Source organism: Uranotaenia lowii, chromosome 2, assembly GCF_029784155.1.
Source record: "Uranotaenia lowii strain MFRU-FL chromosome 2, ASM2978415v1, whole genome shotgun sequence".
In the NCBI taxonomy this organism is placed as follows: Eukaryota; Metazoa; Arthropoda; class Insecta; order Diptera; family Culicidae; genus Uranotaenia; species Uranotaenia lowii.
Window position 1 is genome coordinate 156,742,801 of NC_073692.1, and position 18,776 is coordinate 156,761,576.

At 39.9% G+C, this 18,776-nt stretch overlaps 1 protein-coding gene across 2 annotated transcripts in view; it reads left to right on the plus strand.

The window, feature by feature from the left end:
- LOC129748701 (uncharacterized) overlaps positions 1-15,705 on the plus strand; it is a 58,231-nt gene extending 42,526 nt beyond the window's left edge. Inside the window, exons 4-6 of one of the 2 annotated variants that reach the window (XM_055743384.1) lie at positions 10,202-10,670; positions 10,850-11,257; positions 14,152-15,705. In XM_055743384.1, the coding sequence (XP_055599359.1) occupies positions 10,202-10,670; positions 10,850-11,257; positions 14,152-14,185 (911 nt within the window). In that variant the 3' untranslated portion in view covers positions 14,186-15,705. The remainder of the gene's footprint in view (positions 1-10,201; positions 10,671-10,849; positions 11,258-14,151) is intronic. The other variant, XM_055743385.1, reaches the window with a different exon arrangement.
- Positions 15,706-18,776: the final 3,071 nt, after the last annotated feature.

Here is an 18,776-nt window from a genome sequence, read left to right on the forward strand (position 1 = left end):
GCAAAAACAGAGAAAACTGGCTTTTTTTAAATTTATTTGATCATTGGGATTTTAACAACTATGGGGTCATTTATCCCTCGGGAAATTGGCCCAATATTTGCTCATACTGCACCGTACACGATGCAACGAGGGGTTGTTGCGCAACATGGTTCCCTTAACTCATACATAATGCAAATATTTGCACAAATACGATTAAATTTCGTGTTTGCGTAGATCACACACGGCAACAAAATTCACATTTTATCGAGGTGCAAAGAAAATAAGATTATGACTAATTTTGGGGCGCTCTGATTTCGAATATTCAACTAGTTTTTTTTCTTCTATCAGCTCTAGTTTTCGAGATAAATAGAAAAAATAAGTAAAAATTCATTAAATAAATTTGTGCACTTTTTTGGCAAAGCTTTAGAACATCATCAATACTTTGAAAATACCCTTTTGGATCTAAGGGCCTAATATTGCTTCAAACCTTAAGTTTCTTGGACACTTACCTCAACTGATTGATCAGTTTTTTGGATATAAAATCATATATCTTACATTTTGTTAAACAAAATTCACTAACCATCAATTTGCATTATTGAATATAAACTAATTACTGTCAAGCCGGTGAAATAACGTAAAAGTAGTATTATTTCCTGATATATTATATGAATTTGAGTCCTGTTCAAAAATATTAAGCATTCACGGGTCTTAAAGCTTGAATAAGATTCTAATTACTGAATTCCGGCAATGTTAGTGATAACCGAATAGATTAAAAGTTTGGCAAATAGCACAATTGATTTTTTGAATCCATTGAAATAAAGTTGAACAAATAAGAACTTAATATAGGATTCTTATAACTGAAAAAAAATCTTTCATATTTTCTTTCTAAAAACTATCTAGCATAGCATAGCATTGGGTGACTACACACATCTTCCATTGTCTGATACACAAAGCAAAACTCATACATCAAAACAAACACAAGATGCCAAAACGAGTATCTGGATTCAATATTCGTTTCAATAAGCGTTTCTTTCAAAAATAAATGTTGTACAATAATGCACACCGCGACAAGTCAATGAAGTAAAAATGGGGATGATCTGGTACAGTAAAATAAACTTTTCAGGTGCAGAGAACTCATACGACCCAGGTTGCTGTATTCAGATTGGAAGGGGAAGGGATATTTATATGGGAATTCCTACTTGGCAAATAGGATTGATGAAATAAGTAAAAGCATTAAATATCTAAAAAGAAACGATCTCACCAAAGTCCATTAAAAAGTATAGTAGGTTTAGACCGGCTCCCAACTCTTCCTGACAGGAGTCAACTTTAACGAGTTACAACCAAATATTTTTGAAAATATCTGTCTACTTCAAGCAACGCACATCGCAGCAATCAGATAAAAAAGAACCGCATTTTTTCGTCCATCGCGGACTTTTCCCATTCTCTCTTACTGTAGCCTAAAAATTGGGCTGCTCCACTGCTTTGCTGTTTATCCAGAATCTTCGGATCACTATGTCTTTTAAAACAATGTTTTCTAACTTCACCAGCAATCAACCACTAAGCACATTTTTAAATCGGTAAATACACTTGATAATCACAATAGGTAAATTTGTCATAAAGCGGGCCATAGACTACACAACATTTGTACAAATGCGATGAAATTCGATGAAATTTTGTCGCTGTGAGCACGATTTGCATAGTGTATTAGACTGAGTCGATTTGGGGTCATTTTTGAATTTCTCAAACCCTGGGGTCTTAAAAGCTTCGTCTTGGTCCAAAACTCATCCATGATTTTTTACAGAATTTTTAAGTAACGTTTACATGAGTAAATTTGAACTTTTAGGTTTGTATGGGAAAATTGAATATTTTGTACTGAAAAATCAACATCGTTTTTGTTTTGTCTATAGAACCGAGCCAGCTGATGGTTTTTGTGCCAATTTATAAAATTCCTAAGAGAAATTTTCCGCTGAACAACTTTGTCGAAGACCATAACTTTGTATCTTATTAGGCAAAAAAGTTATTAGCAGTTTAATAGGGGTATGTCTTTTCGCATTGATAAACAGTAAATTCAATTGACATCACTGCAGGGTGCCTATCGAGGTATTGCATGACTACTTTTCATGCCATACTTCGCGAGGCTCCAACAGTGATGTCAATTGAATTTGGTGTTTATCAATGCGAAAAGACATACCCCTATTAAACTGCTAATAACTTTTTTGCCTAATAAGATACGAAGTTATGGTCTTCGACAAAGTTGTTCAGCGGAAAATTTCCCTTAGGAATTTTATAAATTGGCACAAAAACCATCAGCTGGCTCGGTTCTATAGACAAAACAAAAACGATGTTGATTTTTCAGTACAAAATATTCAATTTTCCCATACAAACCTAAAAGTTCAAATTTACTCATGTAAACGTTACTTAAAAATTCTGTAAAAAATCATGGATGAGTTTTGGACCAAGACGAAGCTTCTAAGACCCCAGGGTTTGAGAAATTCAAAAATGACCCCAAATCGACTCAGTCTAATAGTGTATGGCACTGCTTGAATGAGCGCCCAAACGGTTGGAGTAAAATCGGTCGGGATCGAAATATTTTGTACAAAACATTCTCCCAGCCGGGGTGGAGATGGTTTTTTTTGTTGCTGTTGCTGTTTTCGCCAGCAATCATTTGTGTTCGCGTGAAATATGTTTGTATAGTGTATGGGCGAGCATAGATCAAACAATCGTCGTGGAAACATCGAATTTGTACAGGCCAATTTGTGTAGTCTATGGCCCGCTTAAGATAACACCGAGAGCGATTTCTCATTCCTTTCCATTCAAGCACGAAAAAAACAACCGTACCCGATCAAGGTCAACTGCGAATCGCATATTTTCTATCCAAAAACTATCTATCACTAAATCACAGATGACGCCTGTTAATACAAATTTTTTGAAGGTTTCTTCTGTTTAGCAAATTTTTTGAGACGATACATTTCACAGATTATCAGGCAATGCCTTCTAAGAATAATCTTTTTTAGTATAATCCAAAATAATCTACAAAACAAGATCAACTTGTAGAGCGCATACAAAATCTGTGACAATTCAAAAAAAAATCTTTAAGATACATTTTCATAGAAAAATCATTGAGATACTGGAATTTTCTTGAAGCTCTATGAAAATATAGATATTTAAGTCTTGTACCTGATGTTTAATTCTGTAACGTTATTTCATTGTTTTGTATCGAACTTACTCGTTGTTATTTCAAATCTACGTTGTTTCGTGATTTTGGAAAGTGTGAAGTGTCCAACGCCCCCCAAATTTCAAAATTGAGTTCACCGCCCCCCTGGAAGCTCTCAACGCCCCCAAGGGCGTGGTAGGGACCACTTAGAAAACCACACTTTATCAGTTATCAAAAATTGATTTCATCCAAAACTAACAAATTTTAAGATTTCCACATGTCATATCATCAAAACTAGAGATGATAGAAAAAATTACAAAAATGTTTTGAATTCAGGACACCAAAATCTCACAAAATCAGTTGTTGAAACAAAGGCACCAAAAATGCTGTTCCCTTGTGTAATTTGAGTAAACGCAAACCATTTGCGTGAAATCGATCAAACATATTTACGTCGAGAAAATTTGGGTGTTTTTCTCTGTAGTTGAAGGTAAAGCTGGAAGTTTCGGTGATTATTTTATTGCTGTTTTCACCAGTAATTTCTTCAGGTCAAAGATTCCATTGTCTGGATTAGGGAAATTGGAAAAGTTTTTGCTTATCAAACTTTTCATGTCTACCTAGAACGTACTCGAATTTGTATGCAAACAAACAGCACGGTGTTATGGATAAAAAATTTCGAATAAGTTTAGTTTATCATGTCAGATCAGACCAATCAACAACTTCTAGAAGAAAAAATATTTTTTTCATTTTTTTCCACGGTGTACCTAAACTCCAATCCGCTTTTGAGGGTCAATATGACACTATTGAAGTTTGGCGGCTTGTAACTTTATTCGGTTGCATCCACATAAACCAATTTGCATCATTACTTTTATGGACGCACCATGAATGCCCAGGAATTTTTATTTATTTTATTTATTTACATAGTATTCCGTCTCACGACATAACTTGACGAACATAATTCCTAAAATTCACTCGGTTCATAGCAACCGTTCTCCAATTTCTCGGGCACCCCACGTTCGCCAGATCACGCTCCACTTGGTCTAACCACCTCGCTCGTTGCGCCCCCGCTCGTCTTGTTCCTACCGGATTCGTAGCGAACACCTGTTTTGCAGGACAGTCGTCCGGCATTCTCGCAACATGTCCCGCCCAGCGTATCCGGCCAGCCTTCACCACCTTCTGGATACTGGGTTCGCCGTAGAGGCGCGCGAGCTCGTGGTTCATCCTTCGCCTCCACATTCCGTTCTCCTGTACGCCGCCAAAGATGGTTCTTAACACTCGTCGCTCGAATACTCCGAGTGTACGCAGGTCCTCCTCGAGCAATATCCATGTCTCGTGCCCGTAGAGAACAACCGGTCTAATGAGCGTCATATACAGGATACACTTCGTGCGAGGGCTAAGTCTTCTCGACCGCAGTTGCTTGTGGAGTCCATAGTAGGCACGACTTCCGCTGATAATTCGCCTCCGGATCTCACGGCTGGTGTCATTGTCTGCGGTCACCAGTGAGCCGAGATAGACAAAGTCTTCGACTATCTCCAGCTCGTCGCCGTCGATCGTGACCTTGTTATTACTGGACAAGCGGGTTCGGTCGGTCTCGGATCCGCAGGCCAGCATGTACTTCGTCTTGGACGTATTAATCATCAACCCAATCCTTCCTGCTTCGCGTTTCAGTTTGCGGTAGATCTCCTCCACCGCCGCAGATGATCTGCCGACTATATCAATGTCATCGGCAAAGCAGATAAGTTGACTGGATCTGTTGAAGATAGTGCCCCGCATTTCGCCCACCGCTCGTCGAATAACACCTTCTAGCGCCACGTTGAACATCATGCAGGATAGACCATCACCTTGTCGAAGCCCCCTGCGCGATTCGAATGAACTCGACAATTCACCCGAAATCCGCACACAGCACTGCGTTCCATCCATCGTCGCCTTGATCAGTCTGATCAGCTTCCCGGAAAAGCCGTTCTCGTCCATGATTTTCCATAGCTCGTTACGGTCGATCGTGTCGTATGCGGCTTTGAAGTCGATGAATAGATGGTGCGTAGGGACTTGGTGTTCACGGCATTTTTGGAGGATTTGCCGTAATGTGAATATCTGGTCCGTCGTAGACCGTCCCTCCATGAAGCCGGCCTGATGACTTCCCACGAATCTGTTTGCTTGTGGCGTTAGGCGGCGGAGTAGGATTCGGGACAACACTTTGTAGGCGGCATTGAGGACAGTGATCGCTCGGTAGTTCTCACAGTCCAATTTGTCGCCCTTCTTGTAGATGGGGCATATTACCCCCTCCTTCCACTCCTCCGGTAGCTGTTCTATGTCCCAGATCCGGATTATCAACCGGTGTAGGCAATCGGCCAACCTGTCCGGGCCCATTTTGATGAGTTCAGCTGCGATGCCATCCTTCCCAGCCGACTTGTTTCTATTCAGCTGGCGAATGGCTTCCTTAACTTCACTCATCGTTGGGAGTGGCTCGTCTTCGTCGTTGGCTACGCCGGCGATATACCTTCCCCCACCGCCTTGATCTCCTGCATGTGCGCCGTTCAGGTGTTCATCGAAGTGCTGCTTCCACCTTTTCATCACCTCACGATTGTCCGTCAGGATACCCCCGTCCTTATCCCGGCACATTTCGGCTTGCGGCACGAAGCCTTTGCGGGATGCGTTGAGTTTCTGATAGAACTTTCGTGTTTCTTGGGAACGATGCAGCTGCTCCAGCTCCTCGAGCTCCTCCTCCTCCAGGCGGCGCTTTTTCTCCTGGAAAAGTCGGACTCGCTGCCTCTTCCGCTGTCGGTGATTTTCCACATTTCGACGAGTGCCTCTCTGCACTACTGCCGCCCGCGCGGCATTCTCTTCGTCCATCACCCTCCTACACTCCTCGTCGAACCAGTCGTTCCGTCGAGATCGCTCCACATAACCGATGACGTTCTCCGCAGCACTGTTGATGGCTGTTTTGATGGTATCCCAACAGTCCTCGAGAGGGGCTTCGTCAAGCTCGCCCTCTGCCGGCAGCGCTGCTTCGACCGATTGCGCGTAGTCTGCCGCGACCTCAGGTTGCTTCAGTCGCGCGATATTTAACCGAGGCGGGCGCCGGTTTCGCGTGTTGTTCACTACGGAGAGTTTTGGGCGCATCTTCACCATCACCAGATAATGGTCCGACTCGATGTTGGCGCCCCGACAGGATCTGACGTCGATGATGTCCGAGAAGTGCCGGCTGTCGATCAAAACGTGGTCGATCTGTGATTGAGTTTGGTACGGTGATCTCCAGGTGTACTTGTGTGGGAGGCGGTGCTGGAAAAAGGTACTACGTACGGCCATTCGTTTGGAGGCGGCGAAATCAATAAGTCTGAGGCCGTTTTCGTTGGTCAGCTGGTGTGCACTGAACCTTCCAATTGTCGGTTTGAATTCCTCCTCCTGGCCGACCTGAGCATTGAAATCCCCGATGACGATCTTGATATCATGTTTTGGGCAACGGTCGTATTCACGCTCCAGCTGCGCGTAAAATTCGTCTTTGTCGTCACCGGTACTTCCGAGGTGAGGGCTGTGCACGTTGATGATGCTGATGTTGAAGAACCGGCCCTTGATTCTCAACCGGCACATTCGTGAGTTGATCGGCCACCACCCGATCACGCGCTTTTGCATCTTTCCCATCACTATAAAAGCTGTTCCAAGCTCGTGTGTGTTGCCGCAGCTCTGGTAGATGGCACGACCATCTGGGTACGTTCGTACCGTGGAGCCCTTCCAGCATACCTCCTGCAGCGCTACGATGTCGAATTTGCGGCTCTTCAATTCGTTGGAGAGCACGTGGGTACTGCCCACAAAATTTAGAGATCGGCAGTTCCATGTTCCAAGTTTCCAATCGCTAGTCCCTTTTCGTCGCGTGGGTCTTTGCCGATTTCCATCCGAAATTTGTTGTTCGTTGTTCGTTGCTTATGTTTTTTGTAGTCACAGGCTCGCAAGGCCCGCAGCTAACCCCACTATCTCGCAGGAGGACCGTCGTGATGTTGCTGTTTTGGGTCCCGAACACCACCAGGACGCTGTTGCACTCCGCACGCCGCCCCTGACATGGAGAACAGACGCGCACGAAGCCCCCTAACTCAGTCTGCATGCGACCAAAGCATCCACCGGGGTTGGGTACCCGATCTCCGCTAAGGTTGCTCGCACCCCAGCTAGCACCACGGGGAGGTAGAGAATCGGAGTTGCAGACAAGAGGTGATATGACCACTACCCGAAGGTTGGGTGTATGGGGTCTCGAGTTGCACATTGTCTACTTCACTGCCCAGGAAAAAAAATCCCTAATCAGACCTTTGAAACTCATTGACAATGATTTTTTTGATATTTTTTAAGATCATGATCACAAAAAATGTAAAAAAAAAGTGGTGTAAAAACCGTACTTTTCAAAATTGTTAGTCAATTAAAAAAAAAAAAGAATTAAAAAGTTGACGTAATTTGGCACATTTTTACATTTTTAGATTATCAAAATAAGAAACACAGAATTTTGGACGAATTTCCAAAGGTTGCTGTTTTTTGAGCTCTTGTCAATTTGCGATTTTTTTTCAGATTTTCTTGCACTAAAATACAACTTTGCACTTGATTTTGAGTATTCATATTAACTCAAGGTTTTCGCAATAAATTTATATTCACCGGAAATTTTCTGGATTTACTTTAGTTTCATATTATATTTTTGTAAAATATCGCAGCGCTTATGTAATTACACCACTAGAATCGGTATGAAATTGGCTTTTTGGTGATTATAAATGTTGAATTTAAATGCTAGAAAATCTGAGAAATTGCAAATTGACAAAAACTTCAAAAAACTGCTTCCTATGAAAATTCCTTAAAAAATTCTGTGTTTCGTATTTTGACAATCTAAAAATGCAAAAATGTGCCAAATTACGTCAATTTTCAAGTCCTTTTTTCAAAATTTATCTGGTTAACTTTAACAATTTTGACGGTTCATTGATTGAAAAGTAGTTCTAACTTCAGGTTTTTTGGACACTTACTGAAATTTTTTTGAGCATTCTGTAACTGATCTACACTCTTTTTCCGAAGCAGTTTTTTTTTGGATTTGTTTTCTTAGACTTTGAATAACGGAAAACTGGAGTGTTTTAGCTGAATATTGTCTACAGAACATATTTGAGTTATATTACAAGGTTTCCAAAACTATAAATTTTGTAAAAAAAATAGTTGGAAAACAAGAGATATATTGGTTTAAGTCAAGAGTTTCAAATTGACACTCCAGTGACTGTAAAGGGTGAACGCGTGTAAATCGGTGAAATCGTTTATTTAAAAAATCATATTAAATTTCTTTATCAAGTTTAATTAGTATAAAATTCAGGAAAAATATTCAGTTAGGCTTTCGCTTTTCCAAATCCGAATTGCCGGGCCTTACGCTTAACCCCTGCCATCAGATTTTGTACAGCCACCTTGTCCACCTTCTTCGCCGCAGAAAGCCAATTTGCCTTGAACTGCTGCTCGTCCTTAGCAGTTTTTTGGTCTTCTTTAGGTTCCGCTTGACAATAGCCCAGTATTTCTCAATTGGGCGGAGCTCTTGCGTGTTGGGAGGGTTCTTGTCCTTGGGAACCACCTGCACGTTGTTGGCGACGTACCACTCCATGGCCTTTTTACCGAAATGGCAAGATGCCAAATCCGGCCAAAACAGTACGGAACAACCGTGTTTCTTCAGGAAAGGCAGCAGACATTTATTCAAACAGTCTTTCACGTAAATTTCTTGGTTGACAGTCCCGGAAGCTATGAAAATGCTGCTTTTAAAACCACAGGTACAGATGGCTTGCCAAACCAGATATTTCTTCGCGAACTTTGACAGTTTCATGTGCTTGAAAATATCTGCTACCTTTCCCCTTCTTTTTGCCGTATAAAACTCCTGTCCCGGAAGCTGCTTGTAGTCGGCTTTGACGTAGGTTTCGTTGTCCATTACCACGCAGTCAAACTTCGTCAGCATCGTCGTATACAGCCTCCGGGAACGCGCTTTGGCCGTCGTATTTTGTTTATCATCGCGTTTTGGAGTCACTACCTTCTTGGTAGTCGATAGTCCGGCTCGTTTTTTGGCTCGATGCACGGTTGTAGACGATACACCCAGCTTATTTGCGGCATCTCGGAGAGAGAGGTTAGAGTTTCGCTTGAAACTACCGGCAACTCTCTTTGTCGTCTCAGCGGCTTCCGGTTTTCGATTTCCCCCCGATCCAGACTTCCTGGCTGTCGACAAACGTTTCCCAAACATTTTAATTACATTTGTAACGGTTGATTTGGCAACTTTTAGCGATTTTGCCAGCTTTGCGTGCGAGTAGCTCGGATTTTCGCGATGCGCGAGCAAAATTTTGATACGCTGCTCTTCTTCCTTGGACGGCATTCTGACAACTGAAGAGTGAATTCCAAAACCAAAATAGGAACAACATTCTACACACACACACACACCTTCAAAATGAGGGGTGTTCAGGTTTTTTAAATGCAAAATTGAAAGAAATACGTCAAGTTGATATTGACCAAATTTTGACCGTACCACCCTTTAAAAGGTAAACATTTCAGAGACGGATTAGGAGGTTAAGTGAAAAAGCAGCAACAAGCTACATGGATTTATCTGATTTAAAACGAATGAATTGTTTTTTACACTTTTAAGGGCACTTTATCAAAAGTTTGTACAACAGATAATAGTTACACAATACTTGTTGTGTACCCTAGAGAGTGGCTCCAGACACCCCTGATGATTTCAAAAGTAAAATATTGAGGAAACTTGAATCGGCTTATGTTGTGCCTTTTCGGCATATTCTACCAGAAAGTGCCTAAAACCGATGAATTCGACTTTTTTTTTATTTTCATTAGTTCATTTGATCAAAAGTTTGCAGACAGCACATATTGTTTGTACAGTATGTATACACTCAATAGTGGCTCCAGAAAACTTCGATGATGTCAAAACCTAGTTACTGGGAGAAACGTAAATCGGCTTGTTTTCAGCTACCTCTGCAAATTATTTCACGAAAAATAAGTAATTCACATTCGTTTTTCTTATGGTCCTCAATAAGATTGTGAAGTTCCAATTATCAACTATCAAATTCATGCTTTCAGACGATGAGGACGATCAAGAGGCCGACGTAGAAGATGACGAAGACGATGAGGACGACGATGATGAAGAGGAGGATGAAAACGACAACGACAGCAACGCAACGTCCCAGTGTGAGCAGAATCTTGTGGATTCCGCGTTACCGCCGGTGGATCGGAAGCAGCAACGGCTAAACGAAATGCAACGGATGAAGGCCAACTGTAAAACCGAAGAGCTGGAACAGTTGAAAACTCGCTGTGAGATTCTGGTACGAGACTGCATTGTGGGACTGCTAGTGCAGCTTTCGGTCGAAGACTTCAAAAACATGGAAGAGGAAATGAACAGAGCCGTCTGTTGGTATCTGACATGCGAACGATACTGGGAGGATGGACCCTTGGATCAAAGACCATTCCCGTGGGGCTTGGTATTTGTGCTAGTAATGGTTCTATCCCTAGGAGTGTGCTTATGCTACTATATCATTTGGATATTGTTTGAGTAAGTAGAACCATGCTGAAATCGTTTAGCTTGTCCACTTTTTTTTTTTTATCTCGTAGCTGTTTCACAACATATTAGATTTGATCGTTGAATGTGTATTTCTATCTATAGTCCAATTGCATTTCCTTTTCCCTGTGTGTTTATTTTTCATCCTGATTGTTGGTGTACGGAAACTGTAGCAGCGAGGATCATGGTCCATTGATGGGCAACCAGATACCTACCCAACCGAGTCCTACCCATGGTCGGCATTATCTTCAGCCTCAATCATCCAGTATCTACCATCTGCAGGATGGTGGTCATTCGGCCACCAGTCTGAACAGCTTGGGACAAATGTCAAACCTGAATGTGGCCACCGTTGGCGTCCCCGGTAGTAATGACCTCCAGCACACCCCGCAGATCCACGCCACGCAGGTGGGCTACGGCGATGAAGGTGGCTACGGGTACAGCTCCGGTGCATCGACGGCCATCGTTACGGATGGTGGGCCAGCTATTGCGGGAGGTGGAGCCGAATTCAACGAACTGGGTCAAAGCGAACATTACATCTACGTGACCTATCCGCCAGAACTGAAACGAAGACTTTTAGAAAGGTACGGTAGTGACATCTATATGCAACTTTTGCGGAAGGATGCGTACGAATATTATTAGTTGTTGCCTTCTTTGGGTGTTGTGTTTGAATGTTATTTCCGTTGAATGTTATCCCCTAGCTGATTCCCCCGTGATCTACCTGAAGAGGATTGGATGCTTCGAATGACCGTAAAGCTCCAAACCAACTCTCCCTACTTCCAAATGAAATGATTCCATGCTGACACCATGCACCATTATAGGGAAAATGTTTGCCGAAACAAATCTTTGAATAGCTATAACAATGATTACAGTATTATCAAACATAAAAGTTAGCATATAGCCTTCGTCAAGCTTTCGGTTATTTTAGTTCCTGTTTTAAGCCAAGGAAAAGTTTTTTTTTTCAACTTCTGTTAAAAGCAGAAGATAGAAAAAAAATCGTCTCTGCAGTCTTATTTCGAACACTTTTACAAGACAGACTAGTATGGAACATATGTAGTACGTCAACTCTTCTCTTTGAATGGACTTTCATTCCAGAAGAGCAGCCACAAAACTTCAATTTCTGATGCTTCCAGAGAAATACGAGCACTCTTTGAAAACGTATCCTCTATGTTCACCCAGAAGTGGGCATGGACAACTAATTTTACTGCTTTTTATACATTTTTGTAGAATGTCAATGAAAGTTTTGTTTTGCTGACCCTTGAGCGTTTGTTTCGTGTATTTCTTCCTAAAATCTGATTTCAAATTTTCAAAATCTTTTTACTTATTAGTCTCGTTATAAAGCTGAGAAGAAGTTTGTTAAGCCTTTCTTTGGGAATAACAAACAAGTACAGAATTAAAGGAAACTTGAATATTACTTCCTTTCTCATGTTATCCTTCGCAAAGTATAGGGCCATTTTTCCTAGGGTTTCTACTCTTTTGAGAAATTCATCCTTGTTTTTATTACCCAATCCTATGTAAAAAACAATTCCCGGATTTTCATCCTTAAGAATGATTCATCCCTTCTTTTTTATGTAAAAAAAATCTCACAACTTTAATCTTTCTCCATTTTTTCGTCGGTTCCAAAGATACGTTAAAAACCGTTAACTATATAACGCACTCTTTGGAGTTTTTTACTCAACTTAACTTTAATCTTGTTTGGTACTGATAGTTTGAAAGTGAAGTGAGATGTAAAGTCACATTGGATACGACAAAAAAGTTCAAAAGAATTTGTGTTGGGAGGAAAAACTACAAAAGATACGTTTTATTTGAAAAAATACCGTGTGAAACCGTATTTGTTTTCACCGTATACCGTATTTGTTTTCACCACCCGAAAGTGTTGCACCATCCCCGCTGAAAACGAGCATGAATCGAGTTTTGCACCCACCTTTGTTGGTGTACGTGAAATGGGCAGGGTCAACAGAAAACATCAAGCTGTCAAAAATCCATTACAGCTGGTATTTGTTTTCGTTTGACATCGAAAATTGAAATGAAATTTACTTTAGTTGATCATTATCTTTTGAATAATATGAAAATTTATCATGAATTTATATATTATGTTGAATTGTGAAAATTTCAGATTTATTTTGCTTGGTAGATTCGCCTCTGGCTCTGATGATAACTGCAATACCGGCTGATTCTGGGTGGTCTATGTTTGCTGCTGCTAGACTGCAGTTACCCCAGCTTGAAGGTTCCGGTATTTTGAACGTTTATTCCTCGCAAATACCTCGAGTACCTATTTCCGTTTTCAGATGACAAAAAGAAAAATTCTTGGAAGTCAAATTGGCGAACTCAGATCGCGGAAGTCGGGGGAGAAAATTGTGCTAACGGACCGAAACGAACGAAATTCAAGCTCCCAATGCGGGTGTAGTCTCGAACTACCGTTTTTGAAGGGCAACGGGTGGGAATCCGGGACTTGACGCAACCGAGCATCGTCACCCTAAGGCACAGCTCGAAGCAGAGTAGCTTCGATGCAGCTGAACGCTTCTTGCTGTGGAGACCAACTTATAGGACCCTCCCGAACAAGAAAACTTTTCGGTTTGGGCGATTCCACCAAATCTTTGAGTTGGCCTTTTTGCACTCGGATTTGCTCCTCTTTTCCGGCATCGCCTGGAACCGATTGCAGCAAACCTTCTGGGCACATTTCTTCTTGGGAGCGTTGTTTGCTTTGGAACGTGCCATCCAGGTGAAATTCTCCGCCTCTGTTGGAAACGGCACTGGTATTGAATCCGGAACAAGTTTCCGTTCTTCGGGATAATAAAGAGAAAAAAACAGCTCGAACGCAATTTTTGCGGTATAGAAATAAACCAACCAGCTGATATTTGTTTACAACGGGAAGCATGTGCTGTCAAAATTCATGATAGTATTGGTGAGAGCGCAAGCAACACCGAATATTTTCAGAGTGTTCCACCGTCCACTTTATGGTGCACTACCAGTGGACTACTCATCGTGAAAACGAGCATGAAAACAGCAAAAAGTGCACTACCGGTAGTGCCCCGGTGCACCACCACACGAAAACAAATTCTCTATTAGTACCTAGATCAAAAAATAATGTGAAAAAACCCATTTTATGTCATCTAATCTACTAACTGAACAAAACAGCTCAAATTAGTTGCCAAAATAACAATTCAATTGATATTCCTTTATTATTTTACATAGTTTCTAACACCTACAGCTTTTCCGCATGAGTCCCTTTTTTTCGTTTATACACCCAAATAACTGTTTCCTTCCTTCCAGTACCTAAGTGTATCATAGCGTTGTAAAATAGACTTGCAAGCAAAATAGAGTATTCGTTGAGGTAACCACACAATCTTCGTCCTTTGATAGTGACTGTTATTAGTGTAGCTAAGTAGAATCTTGATGTACGAAACATAATCTGAATCTTAAGCCTCGTGCACTAACACTTCTCTTCCAAAAATTATCCTGACGTCACCGGATTTAGGAACTCGGCAACCTTTTTTAGCCATTTTGATTGAGTGGTAAGCGGGTGGGTGCGAGAGCCTCGAACCGCCACATCCTGCAGCGCATGCCACTACTACTACTACATCACACCACCAACTCTCATGTGTGCGCGCAATTCTATTTGTTACACACACACACCCCTCTTCTAGAACGTGTTCCCTCTACTTCCTCTGTTTCACCGTTAACTCTTCGTACGCCGCATCTCCGACTATGCCTATTGAACTGTGTCAAACATGTGTATAAATTTAACCTACCAAGCTTGATCTGATGTTTGAATTGACAAATAAATTCGTTGAAATAGTTAGTAAATCAAACATTTTCTTGTTCTTCTTGTTTCGTTCGATTTTCTTTCTTCCTTTAGCTGCTACAATAGAACCACCCGTCTTTGAAATTAGAATGAGTTAGAGATCAAAACTGAAAATCAGAAAACGAAACAGAGTGAAACAATGGAATGTATTTCGGTTTAAGTAAATTTTAGAAAAAAAAAAAATGAATACCGAAATCAACAGAGAGGAGGTTCGAGCTCTACAGCGGAAAAATACTATAAATTGTCATAACGACTAATTGAATGGTTACCGGAATATTAGAGCTGAATGTAACTAAAGATAGATACACTATAGTGTCATATAGGAAATTTGATGCAACTTAGATGTAAGAGCATTCACTAGAAAGCGCTTTTCAAAGGTTCGATCTAGTCTTTGTCAAATGCATAATTGCTTAATAGGCAGATTTCAAAGCATTTGAACAAAATTGCATTTATAAATGTAGCAAATATAGGTTTATCATCACTTGTCATGTATAGTTTCGTAGACTGATGTAAAAAATAGTTTATTTTCCAATTAGCATCACACCAAATTCTAGTGGTTTAAATTTCTATTTGATTTTTGTATAGTTCATTTAGCGAGTTCCTGCAATGGAGACAAAATTAGCACAAACCTGCACACAAGTACTATTAGAAACTAAGACCAAGCCGAAAGGCAACTCAATATTCCGTTTAAGAAATATAACTAAATTTTTAATATAAAGAAATTCGATTTTTTACCAACATTAAACAGTACAAACAAGTATTATATTGTACAGTGTTTTCATCTTTGCTTCGTATAAAAAAAATAGTAAATGAATGAAACAGAGCTAGGCAATTTTCAATTCAAATAAACCAAAACTCTTCAGCGTTGAAATCATAGCCTTGTTCAGCTTGAGTCCTGATAGCAAAGATGATAATAATCAGACTTTTTTTCAAAAGATTCCTCTACTCTCGATAGCAGAAACATTGTCGAACAAGTTCAAACTACATATTTTTGACTTCTGTCGAAGGAAATTTTCCTCATCATACATTCTAGAGTTCGACGCGAAGTAAATAGCGATCTCACGTGTGTAGAACAAATGAAAATAAAAACAAACAAAACAGATCAATAATGATAAAATCACAATAACAACAACCACAACAAATTCTAGCATGATAAAAGTTACTAAATGCAAATTGATCGTGAATGTGGAGATGGAACTTATTTGCGAATAAATAAATTTATAATAATGCACACACCCTGAATGTTTTAAGAAGTTTTCCGAAAGCCAGAGATTCCTACATTGGCAACAGAGCGCTAAAATCTGTGTAGAAAGCCATACTTTGAAGGGACATTTTAGGTTGAATTAGCAATTAAGAACAATCCATTTGTTTATATATCCAAGCACCTGTTCCAAGGTAGCCGGAAAAGGGACTAAAGGGTGATACGGTCAAAATTTGGTCAAGGGAAAACGCGTGTAAATCGGTGAAATCGTTTTTTTAAAAAATCAAATAAAATTTCTTTTTCAAGTTAAATTAGTATAAAATTCAGGCAAAATATTCAGTTAGGCTTCCGCTTTTCCATATCCGAATTGCCGGGCCTTACGCTTAACCCCTGCCATCATATTTTGTACAGCCACCTTGCCCACCTTCTTCGCCGCAGAAAGCCAGTTTGCCTTGAACTGCTGCTCGTCCTTGGTAGTTTTTTGGTCTTCTTTAGGTTCCGCTTGACAATAGCCCAGTATTTCTCAATTGGGTGGAGCTCTGGCGTGTTGGGAGGGTTCCTGTCCTTGGGAACCACCTGCACGTTGTTGGCGGCGTACCACTCCATGGCCTTTTTACCGTAATGGCAAGATGCCAAATCCGGCCAAAACAGTACGGAACAACCGTGTTTCTTCAGGAAAGGCAGCAGACGTTTATTCAAACAGTCTTCCACGTAAATTTCTTGGTTGACAATCCCCGAAGCTATGAAAATGCTGCTTTCAAGCCACAGGTACAGATGGCTTGCCAAACCAGATATTTCTTCGCGAACTTTGACAGTTTCATGTGCTTGAAAGTATCTGCTACCTTTCCCTTTCCTTTTGCCGTATAAAACTCCTGTCCCGGAAGCTGTTCTGTATTACACTTAATTATCGCAACAGTAAGAGCAAAGATATTCAAACATTCATATAACATTCTTCGAATCATAATGTTGTTTCCATTCAAGTTTTAACATCATGCAACCTGGAAAACGTGGCATCTGAAATGATTGCCTACTACCTACTCTATATAAAAGCACGCGCAAACGGGAAGACTTGTATACAAGTACGTGGGGAGAAAACTTGAATGTAAAATCTTTTATCAAATCAAATTTGTTGCACTGATATTTGAATAACTTTGCAAGCATCTTTTTATGTAAAGTTCATATCAAAAATATTATTTTTTCTATTTACAGCTGATTTTAAGCTCTCAACTTGAAGGAAATTTTCTGTACAAGTTGTTGGTTTATGATTTTTTAAATTTTTTCGGTATGATTTAGTCAATTATCTAAAACAGGTCTATACAAATGCTTGTCATACCAATCATCATGCGCTATAGAACTATCATTTTATATTAAAAACAGTTTGCTAGAACACATCTACGAAAATTTTACAGAAAAATGGACTTTTTTCAATAAAACTTCTAGCGCACGCTGGAAATTTACTCAAATGAGCTCAAATTTGGCCAGAGTACACTGAGGTTTTTTTTACGCGGTTTTTTTTACACGGTTTTTTTTATCGCGGCTTTTTTTACGCGGATTTTCGAATTAACGCGGTTTTTTTTACGCGGATTTTCGAACTAACGCGGTTTTTGAGCGAAAATATAAGACTTTTCAAAGGAAAACACTTAGAATCTTTTTGTAGTTGGGAAAATCTTAGCTCTGAGACTAAGAACGTGATACATGAGATCTGAGACCTGAGACTTGAGACCTGAGACCTGAGACCTGAGACATGAGACCTGAGATTTGAGACCTGAAATATGAGACAAGAGATCTGAGACTCGAGACATGAGACATGAGACCTAAGACATGAGACCTAAGACATGAGACATGAGACCTGAGACATAAGACATGAGACATGAGACCTGAGACCTGAGACATGAGACATGAGACCTGAGACATGGAACATGAGACTTGAGACATGAGAAATGAGACGATCTGAATTCCACACTGTCAAATAAGCCTCACTATACTCTACTATTCTATTAATCTAATTGATTTTGTTTTTTATCATAAAAATGAACTATCATTGTACGCAAATTATTAAATAATCATGGTACTTACGCGTTTTTTTAGTAACATGCTTTTTTGCGCGAATTTTTTAATTAAAATGGATTTTTACGTGGATTTTCGAATTTTGGGGTTTTTTACGTGGATTTTCGAATTAACGAGGTATTTTTACGCGGATTTTCGAATTAATGCGGTTTTTTTTACGCGGATTTTCGAATAAACGGGTTTTTTTACGCGGATTTTCGAATTAACGCGGTTTTTTTACGCGGATTTTCGAATTTACGCGGCTTTTTTTACGCGGATTTTTTTTACGCGGAACGAAATACCGCGTAAAAAAAACCTCAGTGTACTTGAAAATGAATGAGGATCAAACCCTGTACGTGGCGTTGTGATCAGTGAAAAAAGCCGAAAAGTGAACTAGTCTAGTGTATATCCATGTGATGGCAGTTCTGGTTTCATAATGTTTATAGATCCTTTACTCAAATTGAGTTTTTAATGTAACGGAATGTTTATTTCTTAAAAGGGTTTTACCGTTAAGTAGTGCAAATGTTGGCCTATCATGAGGTACTGAAAATGGAGACTATTGCAGATAGATCCTTTTCCCGTGTTGGTACAGATATAACAACAATGACATAAAAATTTAAAAAAAAATAGTACCTAAAATTAAGAAAAGAATGCAAAATAAAAAAAAAACTTAAATACAAATACAAACAAAAGAAATGACAAAAAATATCTAGATAATTCAAAATGACAAAATTAACAAATATGATAAAAATAGCAAACATTTCAAACATAACAAAAAAAAAAGTCTAAATGTGTCAAAAACATGATAAAAATTTAAAAAAAGACTAATTAGGTTGATAATAATAACAATGATTTATTTTTATTAATACCTAGGTAAGAAAAAAGTTGTTGAAGAAAACCGTTCGATTTTGGCAATACACAATTTTCTAGCCAGTTGCCAAAAACGAAAGGGGCTGTATATAGTACATATATGTACCCTGTTAGGCCGGTTGAAATCTTTTTTTTTTGTCACTTGGAGTTGATATCCATCGCGAAGGGGGGATAATAAAAA